The sequence below is a fragment of the Neovison vison genome, chromosome 5, assembly GCF_020171115.1.
Source record: "Neovison vison isolate M4711 chromosome 5, ASM_NN_V1, whole genome shotgun sequence".
In the NCBI taxonomy this organism is placed as follows: Eukaryota; Metazoa; Chordata; class Mammalia; order Carnivora; family Mustelidae; genus Neogale; species Neogale vison.
In genome coordinates this window covers 112,529,909-112,552,384 of record NC_058095.1, presented here as the reverse complement: position 1 = coordinate 112,552,384, position 22,476 = coordinate 112,529,909, and the positions used below count along the sequence as shown (strand labels likewise).

At 44.6% G+C, this 22,476-nt stretch overlaps 1 protein-coding gene across 8 annotated transcripts in view; it reads right to left on the bottom strand.

Annotated features, from left to right (window-relative positions):
- Positions 1 to 22,476, bottom strand: part of ENOX1 (ecto-NOX disulfide-thiol exchanger 1) — a 568,173-nt gene that overhangs the window by 93,625 nt on the left and 452,072 nt on the right. For all 8 annotated transcript variants that reach the window (XM_044249790.1, XM_044249789.1, XM_044249788.1 and 5 more), the window contains one exon: positions 10,306 to 10,490. In XM_044249790.1, coding sequence (XP_044105725.1) covers positions 10,306 to 10,490 — 185 coding nt within the window. The remainder of the gene's footprint in view (positions 1 to 10,305; positions 10,491 to 22,476) is intronic.

Genomic DNA, 22,476 nt, shown 5'->3' with positions numbered 1-22,476 from the left:
ATTGTCTGGTCTTCCACCCTCCTGTTTCCTCTTCTCACCAGCTGCACAGAGAAAGCCCCGGGGCCGGTTTCCTCCCCGTGCAGCCCAGTGTGAGAGCTGGTAATGACAGCAGTCTGGCCGGGAGCATGACACCTGCTGTACAGAGGCAGCAGTATGTGCCGGCCGAATTCTGGCCGCCGTGGGCAGGAGGCTGACTCTGCGTGCTGGCAGGCTTCAGAGAGAAGAAGTCAAGGCCAGAGCACAGGGATTCATTTCAGCGTCCATGGCTGGAGGGAGAGACGACAAAGATCGGACGGAAGGAAAGGCCAGTGCGTGTCTGGCACCGAGGCCCGTTTTGATTTACTACATTTAAGAAAAGATCCATTTCGCTATAAATCTGGTACTCTTGGTGTGCTAGGGCCTTGAAGTCAGGAGGCAATTTCCAAAGGAGGTGGCGGAAGGGAGGGTCGTTCGAAGGTCATCTGAGGACTGCAGCTGACAGTGGTGGGAAAGCAAAGTTGCTTTAGCCCGGGAATGGTTGCAAGTCTCCGGGAGATCCGCTAGTTCCCGCGGCAGATGTCCGGGAAAGCAGTCAAAGGTAGAAGCCAAACGATTTTAATGGTCTGCAGGGTAATGTCATTATTTCTATCCCTGGCTCCTCCATTGATTCGGCTGCTAGCCTCATTATTTTTAGAAGGGATGATTACTAATGAGGATGCATTTGATGATCACATTAATTAATGGAAGAGCAGGGTAACTAATTATGAGATGAAGCCTCCCATAGTTAAATTTTATTAGGGCTGCTTCTTTCCTTCCCTGAAGTGAAGGATTTATTTTCCAAGTTCACATTTAATAAATAAAAGCCACACGTATGTTATTTTCTTTTTGCTAGCTCTCATTCGGCTAATGGGAAGACCCAATCTGGGACTAGGATTGAGTCGGAAAACAAGCAGCGGGTTCTTGCCAGTGATATTTCTAGCAATCGACAAGCACAGGAAGAGCTGAGCTTTCTGCTCTTCTGCTCTCCTGAAGACTACAGGTCTGGAGCACCCCTTACAGAGGACCCTGTGGGAAGTTTTGTCGGAACAGATAGAATGCAGGGGTTGTGACAGACAGACTTGGGTTGGTGTTCTGAATCCGCCAGGAACATTCTGTACCCTGGGCGAGTCACTGGACATCTCTCCGTCACCATGAGAAGCTGAGATAAGCACTCAGAGTTCAAGTGCTGGTGCACTGGGAGCCCTGGGGGCAGGGATGTGAATTAGCCCTGGGGACAGGCCTCACCAGCACAGGGGTATAGGAGCAACAACAAGGGGTCCCCCCTGCCCCCCACTATCAGGAAACTCCCACTTGTCGATTTGTCCAGACTTGCTCTCCAAATCCTGGGTCTTCTCTTAAACCTCTACATTTATTCATATTTTTATGTACAATGGGGCATTCATGCTTCGTGTAATAGCTGTCCAAACTGTGTTCACCTACTTGATCTCCTTTGATTGCAACAGCCTCTGACTGAGGGTGGACCACCTGTCATCCGTAGGAAGAACCCTGAGGTTCAGACGGGCTGATTGACGATGCCAAGTGGCACAGAAAACAGGCTGGAGCCAACATTTCCTTCTATTTGGTTCAGGGTTTTCATTTCCTTGTGCAAAAGCCTGGCATGCTCAGCTAGCAAAGAGGCCACTAGCTGATCTCCTTCCTTATTTTATGATCTCTGTCCCGTGGGAATGGCAAGATACCCCATGGCCCATCCTCCTTCGAGACTGCTCAAAGAAAAAATGCAGGGAGGTTTCCCCTCCCTTATTGTTGCTTCCCATTTTTTTTTTTTTTTTAATCTTGTCCAGAGTCAAATGGGAATGTGCTTTTAAAACTTTCCAACCCAGGTGCGACTGTTAGGTATGATCATTTCCAACAGGTAAGGCTCTGTAATGGAAAGTGCTGGGCCAAGAATCACAGAATCGCTTTCTTTCTTCATCTTTTTTTTTTTTTTTAAAGATTTTATTTATTCATTTGTCACAGAGAAAGAGAGATCACAAGCAGGCAGAGAGGCAGGCAGAGAGAGAGAAAGCAACTTATAGCATATCACATATAATGCAATGAGACAGAAGCAGGCTCTCTGCTGCAGGGCTCGATCCCAAGGACCCTGAGATCATGACCTGAGCCCAAGGCAGACACTTAACCCACTGTGCCACCCAGGCACCCCTGACTTTTTTTTTTTTTTTAAAGATTTTATTTATTTGTCAGAAAGAGAGAGAGAGAGAGCACAAATGGGGAAAGTGACAGGAAAAGAGAGAAGCGGTGTCCCGCTGAGTAGAGAACCTGACATGGGGCTCTATCCCAGGACTCAGGGATCATGACCCAAGCCGAAGGCAGATGCTTAACTGACTGAGCCACCCAGGCACCCTGGAGAATCAGTTTTTGTTTCTGGTTCCAAATGTACCTAATGACCTGCTAAGGGTCTCACACTGAAGTGGGATGTACACACTATTCAGATGTGCCTGGGACTGAATCTGCAAAGGCTAGAAAATACACATGCTGCAGGTGGGAGCGCCACCTGTCACTTTTAAGGAGCCTTATGAAAGGGATCATTGAATTATAAATGAGGATTATCATCCTTGTCTCCATTATACTGCATCACCCCAAGACACCTAGCTGACAAATGGATAGAAAATGAAAGTACACACTCTGGGGAATTGAGGTTGAAAAAAAAAAAAAAAGACAACAGTGGACCCCAAATTTGGCTGTGGTGAACCTTGAGGTCCAGGCCTTAAACCTTTTAAAAGCCACACCATCTGAGAGAGATGTGTATGTTTTATACACTTTCTGATTCTAGTAAAATGTCAAAGACTTTTAATATGAATGTGGACAATGTCTTAGGAGTTGTTTTCTATTCAGAAAGAAAAAGATGTCAGTGAGGAAACTGAAATAGAATCAGACCAGCATAGGGTGTGTCCCCACAGCCCTTGTTTGTCTAGGGTCCAGATTGGTCTGTGTTTATGTACACACATAGTTTTTGAACTTTTTAAGATTAAAGGTTTTACTATCTACACATGAAAGTCTGAAAGAAAGCCTTTTTCTCTACACTGTAATAATGTGATTTTGATTTCCTCTTTTCTAAATAATGCAATTTTTCTTGCCCTATGCCGTGATACCAAATTATTTTCTGTACTGATGTTTTTGTACATTGAAGATATTATGATAATGTTGTTACAGGCTTCTTCCTGAATGAGTAAACAACCAGATCATGATGTATGTGCTATTTCTTCCTCCTAACTGAACATTTCTGAGGTTCATAAACCCTGCTGAGAAGGAATCCCCATAATACACTGTAGCTGAAATTCCAAACTTATCAACCCTTAGTTCACTTGTCTAAATATTTCATAAAAGTTCTTAAAATATAATTTACCATTATAAAAATGTTGAATTTCTTCTTTTAGAAAATGCCTTTTTCCCCTTTCCTCGTTCTTCTATGTTTACATTTCTGTCTTCTTCCTTTTTTTTTTTTTTTTAAACTACAGAAGAACTGTTCTTCCCACTGTATCTTCCGTGACCTCTGCATATCCTTCTCCTTCCCTCCAGAAGAGCTTCTCGTCCTCTCTCTGTGCACAGCCCTGTGAGCTGATGCTTGGCCCCCTTCATCCCATCAGGTCTTTTTCTCAATTCCCTGCTTCTTTTATTCCTCCAGGACAAAACCCCAAAACAGAGTGGATAAATAGTTAACCATTTCTCTATTGTTATTCCAGATTTCAGCCTCTTCCTGTTTGTCTCCCTTTCCTCTACCCTAAAAAACCTTCCTAATTTGTTATTCTGCCCCCTCGTCCTGAAGCAGCTATCTTTACTCCATTTCAAATATGCTGCCTTAAGTCCCTATGCCAACTTCTCTCAGACATCTGTAAGATAAGCTTGCACTTCTCGCTTTCCTCATATATTTCTGGACAGCCAGAATAATTTGCCATACCTTCCCCCTGGCCACCTCACTGGCCCACACCTTAACCAAGAATTCATCAGGGACACCTGGGTGGGTCAGTCAGTTAAGTGTCTGCCTTTGGCTCAGCTCATGAACTCAGGATCCTGGGATCAAGCCCAGGATCGCATTGGGCTCCCTGCTCAGTGGGGAACCTGCTTCTCCTTCTCCCTCTGCTTGCCACTCCCCCTGCTGTGCTCTCTCTCTCTGTCAAATAAATGAATACAATCTTAAAAAAAAAAAAAAAGAAAAGAAAGAAAGAAAGAAATAGAGAATTCATCAGAGGACTAAAGTTCAAAGCCCCTGAAACAGGTTCTTGAATGTCCAAGATGTCAGACACAGAACATGTGTCTGCTCTTTCGTTTTCCTTCCTCCAGAAACTCAGTTAAGCTGGCTGTTGTTGAGTAAACTTAAAAGAGTGAAGAGAGTGGGAAGAGACTTCCAGGGAGTTCTCACATGGGACAGATTCTGGCATTTGTGGGATCCCCAACTGTCCTGCAAGTGATGCCTGGCCATCAGAGCGCCACCACATGGAGCCACGGCTGGGGGGCTGAGGGGTAAGGGGTAAGGGGGGTACACCCAGCCGGGAACACACCTGCCCCCATGGCTCCCGGGGGAAGTCAGCTGCTAAATGGAAGCAAACCAACCAACACCACCACACGAGAAGAGACCTGCAGCAGCAAAGAGACAGAGACACAAAACCAAAGACCCAATCCTGGAATAAATAGAAATGGCTCAGGAACAAACAGAATTTCAAGTATTCTAATTAGTATCCTCAAAAAGATTTGAGAAGATATTGAAACCAAAAAAATAAACGTGTACAAAGAGAAAATAATCGAAGACAAAAAATAACGCTTGGAAATAAAATAACACGATGATCAAGCAGAACCTTCAATGGCAAGGATAAAAGATACAGTTTAAACACATAACAGGAGAAAAACAGGTAACGGGCACATTAGCATCAGCCTGGTAAAGGTCTGTTATCTGACTGGTGGGCATTTCAGAAAGAAAATAGAAACTGAAAACAAAAGTGAAAAATTATCCAAGAAAGAGAGAAACTCCCATGGCAAACGCCTACTACATCTGTCTGTGTTCTTTGCCTATAAAACCTTCCCCAGGCTCTTCCCATCACCTTCTCCCAGCACTCTTGAAGCCTGCTGGGCTTCAGATGATTTTTGTAATTTTTAAGGGACGTGCTTTTTATGTCTCAGAAAAAAACTTTGTTTTAAATCCTCTGAAAATTTCTGGAATGTGCTCATTTTACCTGTCTTTCCCTAAGATTTGCTAATGGTCAAAAACACCACCTTCCCCACTGCAGCTGCCTTCAGCCCCACGGCCACCGTCACGGCCACCAACACCACCACTCCTGCTGCCACAATCCTCATCCTGGCTTTGACCTGTGTGCACGAGACTTCCCTATGTGGGAACGTGGGAGAGGAAATGAGCACAAAATTTCATGGTCTCTTTTATTTATTTGCTTGTGTTTACATTTATTTATTTATGTTTAGATTTATTTATTTATTTCAGAGAGAGGGAGTGAGCTAACTAGGGGAGGTGCAGAGGGAGACAAAGTCCTCAAGCAGACTCCCTGCTGAGCACAGAGCCCAACACGGGGCTCCATCCCAGGACCCTGAGATCATGACTTGAGCCAAAATCAAGAATCGGCCACCAAACCGACTGAGTTACCCAGATGCCTCTCATTATCTCTTTTAAAAAGTACTTACAAAGCAACTGAGTAGTTTAGAGAGGATTCAGAAGAGATGCTTTACTTAAGTGGTCAGATATACTTACTCATCGATGTCATTTTAACAACTTTCTTTTATTTCTTAATAACTGCCCCCAAAGGACCAGTTCTTGAGCGACATTTGGCAAACTACCTGGGGTTACCATATATTTTAGGAAAATAATAGTATTATGTGTCTCAATCTCCTTCTTTAAAATTAGTTTAGATTAGTGAGTTTATAATACATATAGAGAAAATTCATACAAATATTCCTTTTCCAGCATAATTTCTAAAATGTGGTCAATTATAATAATCCTCTTTTCCCCAGGTTTGTTCTGATCTTGCTAAATAAAAGTTGTCAAGACAGCTGACTAGCCCTGGTCTTTAACTAATGTCAAGCCAAGAGTGTTAGAAACCCACTGCTCCACATGGGCCATGGTTTACTGACCTAAAGACAGCTGGTCTTCAAATGACATTTGCTAACACTATTAAAAAGCATTGGCTCAAAGTATTTATGAGGGACCCTTCTGACATAATCATCATCAGTCACACACAGTTTTATGATCAGCAGCTTATAATGGGATTCTGTTGTTATGTGAATATTCACCAGTCCTGTCAATATGATTTACAAAAGGCTTCAAAAGGAATTGATTTTTCAATTGGTTATTTAAAAATATAATATATTGGCCTATGCTCACAAATGAAAATCCAAGAATTGTTTAAATTTAGGTGTGGTTAAAATCATACTGAGATACTCTACCCTTACTATAATGGTTAAAAAAGATAAAACAAAACAAAACAGACCGACCTTACCAAGCACTGACTGCAAGTATGCAGAACGACTGGAATTTTCCTGTATTCCAAGGGAATGCACGATGGTAGAGACACTTTGGGAAATAGTCCAGCCGTTTCTTAAAAAAGTTAAGCATACTTTCCATATGACCCAGCAGTTCTAGTCCTAGGTATTTACCAAAGTGGAATGAAAATTTATTCCAAACAAAAAGTTTGTAAGTGAATGTTTGCAGCACATTTATTCATCGTAGCCCCAAAGAGGAAACCACCCATACGTCCATTAACTGGTGACTAGATAAACAAATTATGGCTCTTCTTTACTACCATTTAGTCAAAACTACTATCAGTAGTCTGATCAGTATTAACTACTGATACATATGGCTAGGCCATGTGCAGGAATCTCTAAATCATTGTGCTAGCTGACGAAGCCAGACTCGAAAGTTCTTCATTCTATATACTTTCACTTATAGAGCATTCTGGAAAAGGCAAAACCATAAAAGGTAGAAAGCAAACCTGTGGTTGCTGGGAGTTGGGCTGACTAAAAAGGGGGATAGGGGAATTTTTTTTGGGGGGGTGATAGAACAATTTTATATATTGATTGTGGTAGTGGTTTCATGAGGGTATCAATTCGTCAAAATTCATGGAACTGCAGCCCTAACAAGAATATTTTTATTATATGTAAATTTTGCCTCAATAAATTCAGTGTGATAATTGGAAGATAAATGAGAGTTTAAGATAGGTATATCCTTTCCTTGTATACGTAAAGATACAAATGAAAGCCAACAACCTTACTCTCCTTGTGGCAGACACAGGTTAACTTCATTGCCAGCTTAAGATCAGGTGAAGGCTACAGTGTTACCATGGATACAAGCTATTATTTCCTTTTGTGTGAAATCTCTAATATTAAATGGTGACTCACATGTAATATCGGGGTAGACTCAGAAACAACCAAAGTCACCCAAGGGTTTTTAGCCTTAGCAACCCTGCCCATAACATTTTTTTCATGAACATAAGAGAAACTATAATGTCAGTGAAAATATCTTTAAAGAACTAAAAGAAGAAAGGATAAAAACTTTTTGACTAAACTTGAGGGCAATTCTAAAAATGGCCGGCTAGTTTGAAAGCTGTGAAGACTGTATTTTCTTTTATTTGTTACAGAAATAATTTCCCATAGATCAATTCCTGAAACAACAACGTGTGGGAGGCTAACCTGTCCTCTAGCTGTTGACTTTCCTGTGAGATCATGGTTTTCTAATTAAGAAAGTGGATAGTGGGTAGATTGAGAGGAAATTTAAAAATCAGCAGAATCCTTTGTGGTAGGGCTCAAATTAGCATGATATGGTCATTTATTCAGAATGATATGAAGGTAGAAATTGACTCCGAAAAAGCACATATTTTTGAACATTATTAAAGCTGTGTTGCCAGAAAGACTGCCATGCAGCCACCTAATAGCCACTAAAAATGAAAATCATAGTTTTTGCCACTGAGGGAGTGCTTTCCACGTTACTAGGAGGAGCTACACGTACCTCTAGGATGTTGGCTTCCTATCGATGGTCCAAGAATCCAGAGCTCCCACAGGCTCCACGTTAGTCCTCCTTCTGTGCGTCTGTCCATTATTCTGACATTCAACAGGTGTATTTGCCTACCATGTGGCTATTAGTGATTGAATTATATCCCCTCAAAATTTCCATTTTCAAATCCTAGCCCCCTGTGCCTCAGAATGTGATGTTATTTGGAAAAAAGTCATTACAGGTCTGATCAGTTCAGATGACATCACACTAGAACAGCAAGGCCCCTCGGTCCTATACAAATCGTGTCCTTAGAAAAAGCAGGAATATGGATGCTGACATGCACAGCAAGAAATGAAGTCAGAAAGCAGGGTGATGTGTCTACAAACCAGAGACCACCAAAGACTGCCAGCAAAGCACCGGAAGCTAGGGGACAGAACGGGGAGCAGCCCTCAGCAGAACCAAGCCAGCCGACACCTGGATCTGGCACTTCTTACCTCCAGAACTCAGACGACACATTTCTATTGTTCAAACCAAACCCTATGAAACCAAATCCCACAAAACAAAACTGAAGTACACTTCCTATTGACAAGAAGATTCTGTCAATGTCTCAGAGGCTGCAATAGCCGAACACTTCCTCTAAGGGGCTGCAGCTCTGTGGTGACCTTTGCCTTGGCTCCTGTGTGGACCAGGCTCCCAGGACCCAGCACTGACTCCCCAGCATGCTTCTCCCTGACTGACGAGCTCCCCCCATCTCCTCAGACTGCCTTCAGACATGAGTCTTTGAGCATCATAACAGTTTTATCAACTGGAAAAGCAACTGAGGTAAAATTTCCTAGAGGAAAAGAGGGCCCTTTGCATGAGGTGTGAGATGGTAGCCGTGGTCTCAGCCTCGCATAGCCGTCTCTGGGGGAATTGACAGACAGGCTCTCCTGGCAGGGGCGTCGAGGCACACCCAGCGTCAGGACGTGAGGACAACCCCGGGAGCCTCGCACAGGAGCTGTTACACCCATTTCCAAGCGCAGGGACCTGAGCAGCGACTGTAATGACATTTTCCTGGCGAGCACTGACCTCCGAATTGCACTGATTTGCCTAAGACACACTGTGAAACATCAACCAGTTAGGACTCAAAGCCAAGACTCAAAAATGGCTTTAAAATGGCAGGAGACGTTTAAGACATAATTTCTGTGACTTGGTCATTAACTTGTTTCTATCCCAGTCTGCACATCTTTTTTTTTATACCCTTTCCTCTAAATTATTTTTCCCTGTTTGGCTAATGTTTCTGTAGCAGTTACTTCTAATCATTAAGACACTTCTGTAGGCAATTCGTGCTCCTGATCTTGGAGAGCAGGGGAATTAAAACAATATCCTACTTACTATATAGTTTGGTTGCCCATCATTCTATTTACATTTCCCTTATTTAAATAAAAACAGTCCCCCCTCCCCAGAAAAGAGTAGTTAGGTTTGTACATTCTGAGGGGTAATACAGGATACCTACGTGTGACAATAATTTATGCCGTATTGTTCCAAAGCAACTCGAAGGCTCAAACACCAGAATTCTGTCACAAGTCACTTGAGATTTTTCAGACCTCGATCCTGCTATGGATCTTTGATTCTATTCTCCATCTGCTGTGCTGGGGTCTCCCATCCCCTCGACCTCTCACCCCCCACAATCTGTGCTCCTTCTCCCTCCTCCATTGCCCAGTGACTCCTGTCTCTTCCTAACAACTTCCACAGACACATCTTTAGCTTCAGTGTGGGAGGCTGAAGTCTGGCGCTCCTTCGCAAAAGCACAGACACCACCCTGTTCCCAAAACTGCCCACTCTGGTGCTTCATCCACTCCATCAATAAACATCTTAACTGTGCACAGTAGCAGTTCATGAGACCCGACTAGACCCTCCCTATAATCCAGAAGAAGTGAAAACAATAGCGTTTACATTTACATGGAGCTTGGAAACAAGCTCACCATGCCTTCGTAAAATCTGTTGGCATGCTTTCAACTTAGAAGTTCTCAAGGACAAAACACCCTCGTCACGATCCGTAAGGATTTTCTGACCATTTGCCACGAGGCTGAATTCCAGCCACAAACCCTTCCACCTCCTCGATTCTCTCGCTTAGCTTCCAACCTCAAGGGCATATTTCTTCAACATAATTCTTTAGCTTTGCTGTTTCTCCACATTCTGCTCCAACACCCTCTAGCACTTTCCTTTCCTTGCAACTCAGTGTCCAGTTGTCCTTTCTTTTCCTTCACCTTTCCCGGCAAATGGCTGCCATTTTGCTTCCACTTAACACACACGTCCCTCTCCCTCAGACCAAAGAGAACGAAATCTGGGCCTGGTACCTGCTGCATGCCTTGCATGGTCTGCTGCAGGAACTGGAGCTGCTGGTCCTTGGTGACAGTTTCCTCTGTTCGAAAAAGCTGTTCCTTCTCTTGTTTGAGCAGCTCTACCTCGTTCCTGTAGGCATCCAGCTGCCAACGGAGACTGTCGTTCTCCTCCTTGAGGGCGTAGGCCTGAGCCGCCAGGGCTGCAACACAGAGTGAGCTCAAGTCAGTCACCTTCCTGCTTTGACTGGGGGGTGGGGGGGGTGGGGGGGTTTTGGGAGGGGCAGTCACTCACCCCAATTCTTACCATTAGCCCCAGCTAAGAGACATCCCCAAAGGCCTTGCCCCAGGGCTCTTTAGTTTGCGTTGGTGGGCATGACCACTTTGGGGATTTTTATCTATTCTATTTGTCTTGTTGTATGGAGGAATGTTTCCTGGGGGCACAGGAATAATTCCTTCCAAAGGCCCATCTCTTGACCTCTCTCCCAGTCCGAGGCTCTAAGAAGTCCGGATGGTGGCTAAGTGGCGACAGCATTGACAATTCCAAGCAGCAATCACACCCACCCCTTTACTGTCCTGTTTCTGCGGCCTGGCTTGGCGGCTCGGGGGCCACTTTCTCTCCAGCAATCAGCCATTCCACAGGTGGAGGCCTGCGGCAGCGCTCCCAGGGAGGGAGGAATTGACAGGCACGTCTTTCCTCCCTCACAGTGGCTGGGACACATCAGACAGCTTATTTGCTCACTCCTGTCAGAAGGGTAACCTGGTTCCATTTGTTTCACAGATTAAAACTCTGCGTCCCTACAAGGCTGAGTGGTTACTCAAATACCCATTCTTGAAACCTAAAATTCCCAGGTGTGGACTTGGACCTCACGCACATCTCCATCTTACCAAGAGACAGAGACTATTAACACAGGGTCCTCCACACCTCAGAGCTTCAGAAACAGCAGAGACTGAAGAAGAAAGAATGAGTGGTACGAACGACACTGAAGATGATTTCCAGCTTAGGGCTTTTTGGCCTCTCCAGTGATGAGAATCGTCGGCTGAACGCGTACCAAGTGACACGCCCTGAACCTACAGCTTTGTTTGGACTAAGACCCTATTCCCCCTCACCCCCGGCTCCAATCAAGTCTGCTCTTAATCCCCCTCTTTAGGTGACAGAGGTGAGGCACAGAGAAGTTAGAGAACTCTTCTCATCCCACAAACTAAGTAGCAGGAATAGGCTTGGGGCACCTGGGTGGCTTAGTTGGTTAAATGTCCGACTCTCGGTTTCAGCTCGGGCCATAATCTCATGGATTGTGGGATCGAGCCCCATGTCAGGCTGCTTGCTCAGTGGGGAGTCTGCTCAAAGATTCTCTTACTCTGCTCCTACCCCAGCTCATTCTCTCTCTCTCTAAAATAAATAAGTAAATCTTAAAAAAAAAAAATAGTAGCACAAACAGTTTTCAAGTCACTGGGCTGTTCTGCCAATCTGGGTGTGTTTAGTTCTTACTAATTTGAAACTCTTTGCGAATTTTCTCCTCCACTCTCCTACCAGTATCCCACACTTTCTCCCCATCCCACGGCAAATTCATGCTCTACTGTTGTAAGCAAGATAAAAGTGGAAGAGAAATTTCAAAACTTAACAGAAACTTCTTCAAAGAAGTGGCTTCCAGTCTGTAAGGGCAGAATGTGAGGCCTACTGTACGGCCGGTTCTCAGTGTGTGCTCATCTCTACCTCTCACTTCCCAAAACCAATCAGACAGCACTGGAGGTCAGCCCCCTGCATGTTCTAACTTCACGTTGCAGTACACTGACAACTGATCTTCAAAGAGGTGCTCTGAAATCCCTGTGAATGTTCTCCTCAAGTATCAAACATGAAATTACGTTAGCAATAGCTTTATAGTTGAGTGGTTTATGGTATTCTGCTTTGCAAAATGATTATGTATAGTACACAGGAAAGACTAATCAAATAGAACATGCAATTAACCAGAAAATTCCCTACCTCAGACCATCAGGGATCAATTAGTCAACAAGCATTTATTGCATACGGACTCTGTGCCCAGGCCTGTCTGGGCATCTTGGATCACAAAAGGAGGAGCCGGAATAGGTGTCTTCTCTCAAGCAGTTCAGAGTATGAGAAACTGATTCATTAGTAAAGAAACCAACACATTCTGGGGAAGAGGGTTCAGACCGATGCCTGGCATATAGTAGGAACTTAATGAATGTTGGCTGACCGAACAAATAAATGGGCAACTTAGTGTCAAGGACCTATAGGAGCTGCGGGAAGAGAAAGGAAGACATAGATCAGAATAATAAAAGAGGGCTTCAGAGGCTGGAAGCCCGAGGATCTGGGAAGGACGTCTCTGCCTAAGCAAAAGCCCAGGCAGGAGAATGGGAGAGCTACTACTTAGGGTAGGGAAGGAGACTATTTGGGGCAGGAAAGAGAGAAGCTCCATCCACAAGGCAAGTGTTGGTCTGCAGGCAGGGAGAGAAAGGTGAGCAAGGTTTGGTGATGGGAGGGGATGGAGGCTCAGAAGTCCGGCCCAATTCAGTGCAGCAGCCAGCGGAGAACCACTCCAGGTGCCTGGGCAGTTAAAGGACACTATGAAACCAGTGATTTAGTAAGATTGGTTTGGCAATGGTGCGTGGAATGAACTGGAGGCTGAAAAGAACGAATGGAGGAAATTGTATTTGGTGTCCACGTGTGTGCAAAACCAAGGAGCAGCCAATTTTACAGTTTTCAGGGACGTATAAAATCAGAAATGACCCAGAATATGGGCAGGAGCGTGCGCTAGTGCTTTTTAACATCACGAGGCCCAACTTCAGATCTTGTCCACCCAGAGACCCCAACCCCTGACAACTCAGTTTACCAATCTGCAAGGAAATGACTGTGAGGCATCGTTTGAGAGGGATGCTGTAATAGGGCAAAATTACAGAAAATGCAAATGATGGAAAAAGTGTTGGCACTACATAAGCACATTACTACATTTAGTAGCATTCAAAGACACTTAAGTCATTTCCTTAGGAAGCTCTATTTGGCCCTTTTTCAATTTAGAGTGGCATTTTTATTATCATAACTGATAGCAGGTGTTTGTGAAGAAATCGATTAGTATGCAGGGATGGAAATTACATTTTCCAAATGAATTGCATAGTCTGCAAGATACGCTGAAATCTGTGTAGCAAAATGCAAGCAGCTATAAAGCATGTGCCAGCAACATTATTTAAATAAATTATCTGAACATAAATACATATAGGAAAGTGCACCATCCATTATTTCATGGGCTCTTCTTAGAAGCCTGTGGAATGGCACTGCTGACAGGTCTTATTCTTGGCTGAGCCGAGTGACCACTGTTTCTGCCAAGGAAGAGACAATGCTGTTTGCATTTCTGGAATAGGACAGTGATATTATATTAAAAAAAAAAAAAACCACAAAAAAAAAACAGCAGTTGTAACTCTGTAACAACCCCCTCCCCCCAAATCAATACCATAGCCAATCCCATCAACGTTTTTGTAACTGAGGCATATAACGAATTTACATTCCTGATTAAATGATTTCAAGCTTGATATTTGAAAAAAAAAATGGTTACTCATGTGGCAGCAAAGTGGTTATTTCTGAAGAGTGAGAAATTGTGTATTGACTTCACTTAACTTCAGGACACCTGTTTGTACATTATTCAATGTCATGCCTCAGCCCTGAATGTAACCTTCAGATGAGGCTTCCTACAACACACTACATTATGTTTCTAAAAGAAAAAAGACCCTGATAATTCCTACCTTAATATTATTTTTTTCAGTATGTTAAAAATTCAGAAACTTGAAAGTTCCACTTTTTCATTTCTCTCTCTCTCTTTTTTTTAATCTTTAGTTCTTTCTGGTACACTGTATTAAACAGTTTTGAAAAATGTGTCATCAAGCTTCCATGATAAAATTTACCCTTGAGAGACTGCATAATAAATTCACTATTCAAATAAGCGTAAGGATTAAAAATAAACTACAGTGTGCATCTTTTAGTAAGAATCCCTGAGGAGTGCACTATGTTTCAACTATGTTTCAATAAATGGAATATTTAGCTAAGAGCCAGCCTATGTGGATTACCAATTTTCAATAATAATAATAAAAAGAGTACAGTAAGACTTCAGTGTAAACTATTCTCCTGACTATAATTAAATCTTCCTCTGGTGACTATAAAGGTGCTCCGAATCCAGTAGTGCCCATGGATTATCATTGGTTCATTCACCAACCCTCAGATTACTGAAAGGCTCTATAAAGAAACTGCGGCATTGGGCGCCTGGGTGGCTCAGTCAGCTAAGCGTCTGACTCTTGATTTCCACTCAGGTCATGATCTCAGGTTTGTGAGATGGAGCCCCGAGCCCCTTGTGGGGCTCTACATTCAGCGGGGCCTCCGCTTAGATTCTCTCCTCTCCCCTCTGCACAAAGATGAATGTGTGTGCTCTCACTCTCTCAAATAAGTAAATAAAACAAATCTTAATTAAAAAAAAAAAAAAGAAGCTGCAGCATACACAAGGGGAAGGCCAGTGTGGTTGTCAATTCATACTTGCTCAGGCCTTAGAAAACTTCTGTTACTGGATTTTCCAAATGGATCGCAAATGCAATAACAACGTAAGAAAAACTCTGCTAACCAAGATTTAATTACATTTCAAAAATTAGCACTGGGCTACTAAAATTACCAAAGTGACATTAGGGTAGGAAATTGATCCCAAGATTAAATTGCACTGCTGAAAGGAGAGGTTTAAAGGTATTACAGCAGCTTGTTGTACCCTTTACTGGATTCTATATAAACCATTATTCTTTATATTAATTATGGTCAAAGTGACCTCTTTGTGTCTCCTGGATTACTTACTGTGTTTCCATGGGAACAGATAGTGGCAGGCTTAACTTCTTTAAGTAAATAATCTGGTGAAAGCCTGGAAATCTCTCTTTTACTAGCCTGAGCCAGCCTCAGAAAAATAATTAGCACTATATGAAGAATGTAAGTTATTTTGGGTTATGTCCCAGTAAGCTGACAGTATGTTAATATCTTTTTCATGCTCAGGCGAGATGTAACTAAATAATAAAACACTTTAACATATTATTGCTAACAATATCTGGATTTCTCAGGGACTGTTCATCTCGGCTTCTTTGGGGAACTCTGTGTTTAGCATTCTCCCTCTGCTCTGCCAGATGTCCCCCTGGAATGCCGGAAGGATGCTGTCAAGTGGGTGTTTCTTTCCCACATGCAGAGAGTCTCTTCCAAGGATTTCATCAGCTGCAGCCCAGCTAGGCAGTTGTGCTGATAGGTCCAGAACGCGGGATGATGTGGATGGATCCAAAACCCACAGAACATCCTCACCATACGTGTTGCCTACCAGTCCCTGTGATCTGGTGACTTAGTTACTCCCTAGGCTCCACCTGACTCCCTGCACCCAACCCTTTCTTGTAGGCTGCCTGGGGTGGGGGTGAGGGGTGGAGCTTGCAGAGACCACACACTAGGTACCCCAACTCATGCCCTTCCTTATTTAGTGCAGTGCTGTTCCCAAGAGGTGACTGCCCCAGAGGCTGCCACGGGAATTTCTCTCCAGTGGGGCACAAGGGAGTGATGTGTGTCTTCTGAATAATCTGTCTCTTCCCGCTGCTGGAATGGGCCTGGATCTCTGAATTACCATAAGGAAGAAAGGTACCAAAGACCAAGCATATCTGCTTTGAACTCTTTTGTGTTCAAGAATAAACTTTTTGTTGCTGTTAAAGCCCTGAAAATGTGAGGCTTATTAATGAAATAGCTGGTGTTCGTCTAATGCCAGTAATGGCTTACATTAGGATCCCCTGGTGGGCATGCTGAGACCCAGACTTCTGGGCCCTACCCCCAGAGTTGGCAATTTGGTGTGTCCGGGACGAAGCCTGAGAAACTGCATTCCTCCAGTTTCTCGGTGTGTGTGTGTGTGTGTGTGTGTGTGCTGATGCTGTGGGGGCAGGGGGTGCCCTTGAGAACTGCTGCTCAAACTGGCACTCACTCACTCTCTTGGTTCCTGAATTTGGGGCAATGGTTGACTTGCGTGGACAGATTCTGAAGGAATCACATGCTTGGCTTGTCATTCCAGTTTCCTTCCTTGACCTTCGTCTGTGTGAGCCGCAGCTCCATGCTCTGCACCAGGGAGGGCTGTCCTGCCCCAGCCCCATTCCTATGCCCTGAGCACCTCCTCATGAAGTGAGGGCGAGAGCACTCCTTTCCCCATCTCCCCCAAATAAAAGTAGCAACAGCAGAGCAAGAGCAATGGTGGTGGTAATAGCTAACCATTCTGACATGCCAGGCTACGGGCTAAGCATTTCACCTGCACAATCTCAGTGAACAGAATTACTGTTTCTGTTCTACAGATCGATGGAGCTGGGTTTGAGAGACACAGGGGCTGGGCAGCTGGCGGTGGTGCAGGGCTTACACTCAGCACGTGTGACTCCAGAACCTCTAGCACGGGACTGGGGTAGCTCAAGTGCAGCTCAGAGCTGGTGCAGGAGAGAGCGGGGAAACCAAGGACACCCTCGCAGCAACTCTGTTGCTAAAAGAGAAAGAGCAGTCCATTGTGGCAAGGTTTGGGGAGTGTTCTGCTTGAGCCTCTATTTAAAAGCAGACACACATGTATCTTCTGTGGGAGAGTCGCTGCGGAAGGACCCCTCTGGCTCAGACCACGTAGGGTTCCTCCTCCTGCTCTGTGTCTCTCTCCTCCAAGATGGCCATGCTGACAGTTGCTAACTGCTGAGCTCTTGAGCCGCAGTCAGTCAATAAGGCTCCCGTGAGGGGGCTGAGTCCATCCCACTCATGCTGATCTTGGGGTCTCTCAAGGACCGAAGTTAGATGCCCCCCTCCCGTCTGACCTCACTTGCGTTGTTACTGTGGCATGCGCCTTTTGGTAAAGCGCAGGTGGTGGAAACCTCCCTTCTCAAAGGGTCCTGTCCCCAAGACCTCCTCTGAATGGGCTGAGGAAGCCCCAGGACAAGGCCCAGGCCCACCCTCAGAGAACCAGGGGAAGGCGTGGGTTCCTCCAGTGTCCTGGCTCGGAGCTGAAAGGCACGGCAGCCACCCGCCTCACGGCCAGGCTCCTGCCAGCCAGCCTCCTACTGTCCCGACAAACTGTAATCGATCTGTTTTTCAGTAACACCTGTATCACCGCGGAAGCAGCAATCTTCCTCAAATTGCTCACGGAAATTCCTTCTGCTTCATTTTTGCAGGATTATTATTATTACAACTTAGCATTGACATAACATTTTATATTTGCAGTGTGCATTATAGTCTGCACATTAGCTATTATTAGGGAGAGCTAAACAGAAGCACAATGCGGTGTCTATTTCCATCTTCGTGTGAGGCCACTGGAATAAGGGTAATTTGGAGAGTGCAGGTAAGCTAGATCCTGTTATTACAATGGCTTAAATGTGAGTCTGGAGGCACAACGGGCAGCAGGTGACTGGGAAAAAAAGAGAAATGCTCTGTTTCTCCCTGCATACAGCTCTTCCTAACGAAGGGGTCTGCGGCCGCCGTGGCTGCCGGCAGGAGCCGCTGGGTGCAGACACTACTGAGAATTGACATCAAGCCTTCCTGCTTTGCCACCAAACTTCCTATCCTCTGACGCCGCTCCCAACTCCCCCTCAGTGTCCTCAGGAGAAAAAAAGCAAAGGAAAGAACCTTGCCCACTTCCTTCGATAGTAGGTGATATCTGCCATTTAAAATACTGGGAAAGGTGCTCTGTGGGCTGAGGGATGCGTTTCAAGGCCTTAGGCAAGCACCTATCAGCGAGCCCTGCGAATTGTAACTTTCTCTGGGCCAGGCACAGCCCCACCCCAGTAGGGGCTCTCCCTACCGTGTGGTGTGGAAGGAGGCCCAAGGGAGAGGAGGCTTCTGGCTGCGGAGGGCTGCAGAGAGAGCCTCTTTCCGGAAGAAGGTGGGGAGAGGGTCTTCAGGTCAAGCTCACTGAAGGGAAGCCTGAGTGGAGAGACCTCTTTCACAAAGGACCCAGAAGTCTCTAGGAGAAGGGTCCCCCAACTCTCCCAGGCAGTCAGGGCAAGATCAGGGGGAGGGAAGGAGGAAGGGGCTGGGTTGTTAGAGACCTAAATTCAGTCCACAGGTGTCTCAAGAGGGGATCCCTCCCACCCCAATTCACCCTTTTGACTAAACTTCAGTTTTCTTTTTCACTTTCAATCCCTATGCTGATTTCTAAGATTCAGGGTTACCTTTTTTTCCCCCCTCTCTAAAGGCTTTTAATCATTTTTTGTTAAGATTCTATTTTTGTTAAATTTCCTTAAGATATTTTGTTAAGATATTTATTTATTTATTTATGGGGGGAGGGAGAGAAAGAGAAACAGCATGGGCAGGAGGGGCAGAGGGAGAGAGAGAACCTCAAGCAGACCCCATGCTGAGTGTGGAGCCCGACATGGGGCTTGATCCCAGGACCCTGAGATTACAACCGGAGCCAAAACCAAGAGTCGGATGCTGAACTGACTGCACCATCCAAGAGCCCCACCTTCTGAAGGCTAAATTAAAAAATTCTCCTTTAGAGCAGTCAGACTCAGACCAAGGTAAATCACACAATGACACGTTTCTAGGGGTGGCCACCTCTCCCTTGGCGGTGGCTCCCACATTCGCAAACAGAGCGCCGCCCTTGGGGATGGTACTGCATCACTGGATTTTGCTCTGTGAGACTTCATCCTAACTAAGCAGTTGGTCTTGGCCAAAGAGAAATTTAAACAGCAACCCTTCCCGTTACCGTGTGAGGACCGTCACCTCTTTCCCCCACCAACCTGCAGATTCCTTTCCCTTTTAACAAATGGTCACTTCTAATTTTCTTCAAGAAAACTTCCCCTCAAGAGGTGATGATTTCCTGCTCTTACTAACAGCCTCTCCCCCAGACACACGCAAACTCACACCCACATAAAATACATCCATACTCTGAAATGTGAAATGAAGGTCAGCCCCAACTTAAACAACATTCTCAGATCTAGGCACCATCTAGGGCAAGGAAGGCAACTTAATCCACAGAGTTTTTATTTTTCTAATACCACATACTTGGGAAAACAAAGATGAGTTGTAAAGAAACCCTTTTTCTCCCCTCAGTTTTTGTTTTATATAAACTTTATCCAGTCTATCACAAGAGAACCACCAATTTGCTCTTAAGCTTGGGGGGAAATGGAGGCACGTGAAGGCATGTCCTCTCCACTATCCTGGTCATTAGTGTTGAAATTCATTTATGTGCATGTATTTGTGCCTGACATTAGTTAGAATCCCAACCTCTCTAAACATATCACCACAGTAGGATGGCGCTCGTCTGATAATTAAGGCTGGTATTCCTCAAAGTTTGTTCCATGCACAGCCTTCATTTGTCCTACTTTGGTAGCTCTTAAATGAGGATTCCTGGACCCATCCCAGACCCTCTGAATCTGAGTATCTGGAATGGGGCCTGAGGATGTGCAGTTAACTACTTTCTAGGGTGGGTGGAATGCATGCCAACATTTTAGAACCACTTCCCTGGCTTTTTAGGGACCAGATCCCCATTTCTTCATGCTTTCTTCTTTTTTCTAGTCTTATAAATATTTCATTATTTTTTTGACACCTGCCTTCTCTAACTGCTTTTCTGTCATTAGAAGGACCTTGCCTGTCCAGCTTTGACCATCCAACATGGCCGTCTCGGCCTCTCTGCCACCTGCCTTGCCTTCTCACATTTCATGAATCTATCGACCTGTTCCTCTTGGAATGCTACTTACTGCCTCTCCCGTGATGATATTGTGACTGAATGCTTTCATAAATCCTCCAGGCAGTGTCTCCAAAACACATTTTTCTGATCTACTGGGTGTTGTTGTGTATTACTTTTCTTTGCAGGCATATTTCTGGAGAAAGTTCCAGTTGCAGCCGATCTGTGGCTTGCACGCAGGAGACACCCAGCTCAACCTCGGTGTTCTGTGGGAAATAATGACCCCTTACCAGGACCTCAGACCAGCTTCTCCCTGATGAGACGGGGCCCATCCTGTGCATCCGCTCTCCCCAGACTTGTCGCTGGATCCTCAGAAGCTTTTCTCTTTGGCACGGGGCCAGGCACCGCTGCTTCCTTCTCTCACCCCTGATGGATAAGGAAGCAGTCCCTGGCTATTCTCCTAGGGTCTGAGAAAAGCTGAGACTCTGTTCCTGGCCTTCATCACATCTTTCTGCATCAGATTACCTTCATTTTTTTTTTCCCTTCCTCCCAGCTAACCTCTTCCCCATTAGCCACCGGGTACTTCACTGTTCCTCACATGGATATGATGGGGGAGCTGTCCACCCATGTCGTGTCTGCCATACTTAAACTCAAGAAAGAGCTCTTGGGGCGCCTGGGTGCCTCAGTGGGTTGAGCCTCTGCCTTCGGCTCAGGTCGTGATCTCAGGGTCCTGGGATCCAGCCCCGCATGGGGCTCTCTGCTCAGCAGGGAGCCTGCTTCCCCTTCTCTCTCTGCCTGCTGCTCTGCCTACCTGTGATCTCTCTCTCCATCAAATAAATAAATAAAATCTTAAAAAAAAAGAAAAGAAAAAAGAAAGAGCTCTCATTCATTTCTTCTTTCTTCGGTCCTTTATTATTGCCTATGTCAGTCACTTCTTTTCCACTAAACATTTTTATCTTTTACTTCACTTTTACTGTCTTTTCATATTTCATTACCCTAACCTCAACCTGTTTTTTCCCCCTTTCTTTCTTACCACTTATTGACAGACATCAATCCTCAGGTTACATACCTGTGGTTCTCAAGCTTCTGTGCAGCAGAAATACCTGCGTGGTAATTTATAACTTCCATGAGTGGGACTGAACTCCCAGGCATTGCTAGGAAAGCTTCCCAGCTCTTTGTCATGTGGAGGCAGGGCCGTGGGTCGCTCACTCACACCTTCTGTTATTGCTCCTCAGTATCCGTCCTCCACACTGCCATGGTACCAGGTTATTTGTAAAATGCCATGGAACCCCTTACTTGGTTATTTCTTACAACCTCACGTGAACTCTCTGAGGATGAGCCTTATGTTGCTACTGAGAAGGCTGAGGCTTGGAAGAGACCCATTGTTTTCCAACTCATGCCAGAAACAAAACTCAGATACCTCCAGGGCCTCTGGCCTCATCTGGTTCCAGGTTACTTCTTTACTATATTCAGTGTCTCCAAGCTCTCTCTTCCCGGGACTCTAATTCTCACTCACGTATCCATTTCTTCAGACCCTTTCTGGTGATTTTACCACCCAAATGACCCCCTCATCCAAAGAGCATCAAAGTGAGCTTAGCCTTCCTGAGGCCCAGGAAATAGGAAGGAAATGTGGAAGGAAGTCTTTCAAAAACTTATTTTCAGAACTCTTGACTTCTCATCCATTCAGACGGCTCCAGTTCACATTCCTCAACTGGACACATCTTCTCATTACTTCTCTCATCCCCAGAGGTTGAAAACTACAAAATCCGGCTTTGACAAACTCCGCATTTATCTTCCCCGAGTCCTTGGGCAGGGAAAAGTGCACATATTTTAAAAACTGCCTAGATGGCTAAATTATAGCAATTTTTCCCTGGGAGAGAGTTGTTCAGATATTAAAACCCTCTCTGTATTGAGTATGATAATCTTTCTCACATCCCCATGAAAAGCAGTTTTTGCTTTACTCATTAAAATGATTTGTTTTTGGTTTTTGATGAGTGTAATTTTTCAGGTAGCAATGTTTTATTCTTACTAGCAACTCCTTGAAAACCCTCCGTGAGCGCTGAAGCCTCAGTTAAGCACTATTAATCAAACACTAAATGCTTTTAAACAGCTCTACCCCTTTTTCTAATTGAGAAATAGAGCTGTTTGGGCAAGTTTATGAGGTGACCTTGATTGAATTAAAGAGGTCAGGGATGGAACAGACTTCAAACTCATATTCAATGATTTTAAAGAAATGACTTCCCTCCAATTAAGCAGGAATTAGCATGAAATATTTTGTTTCTGAAAGGTTAAAAGAATTCCTCTGAGAAACTAGCTCTCTTGTTTGCTAGCTCTTTATTGAACATTAGAGAGAAGGCGCCATGGATAGTTTTATGTAACGTGTTCTGGTAACAGGGGGCCGATGATCCAGCATCAATTATAACATTCTTAAGAGTCATAAATGTTGTACTGAAGGGGCAAGGAGTCCAATTTAAGTTTTAGTTTCTATTTCAAAAGCCCAGAGACCCAACAATTTTCAATTACTAAAAAAAATCATCAAGAT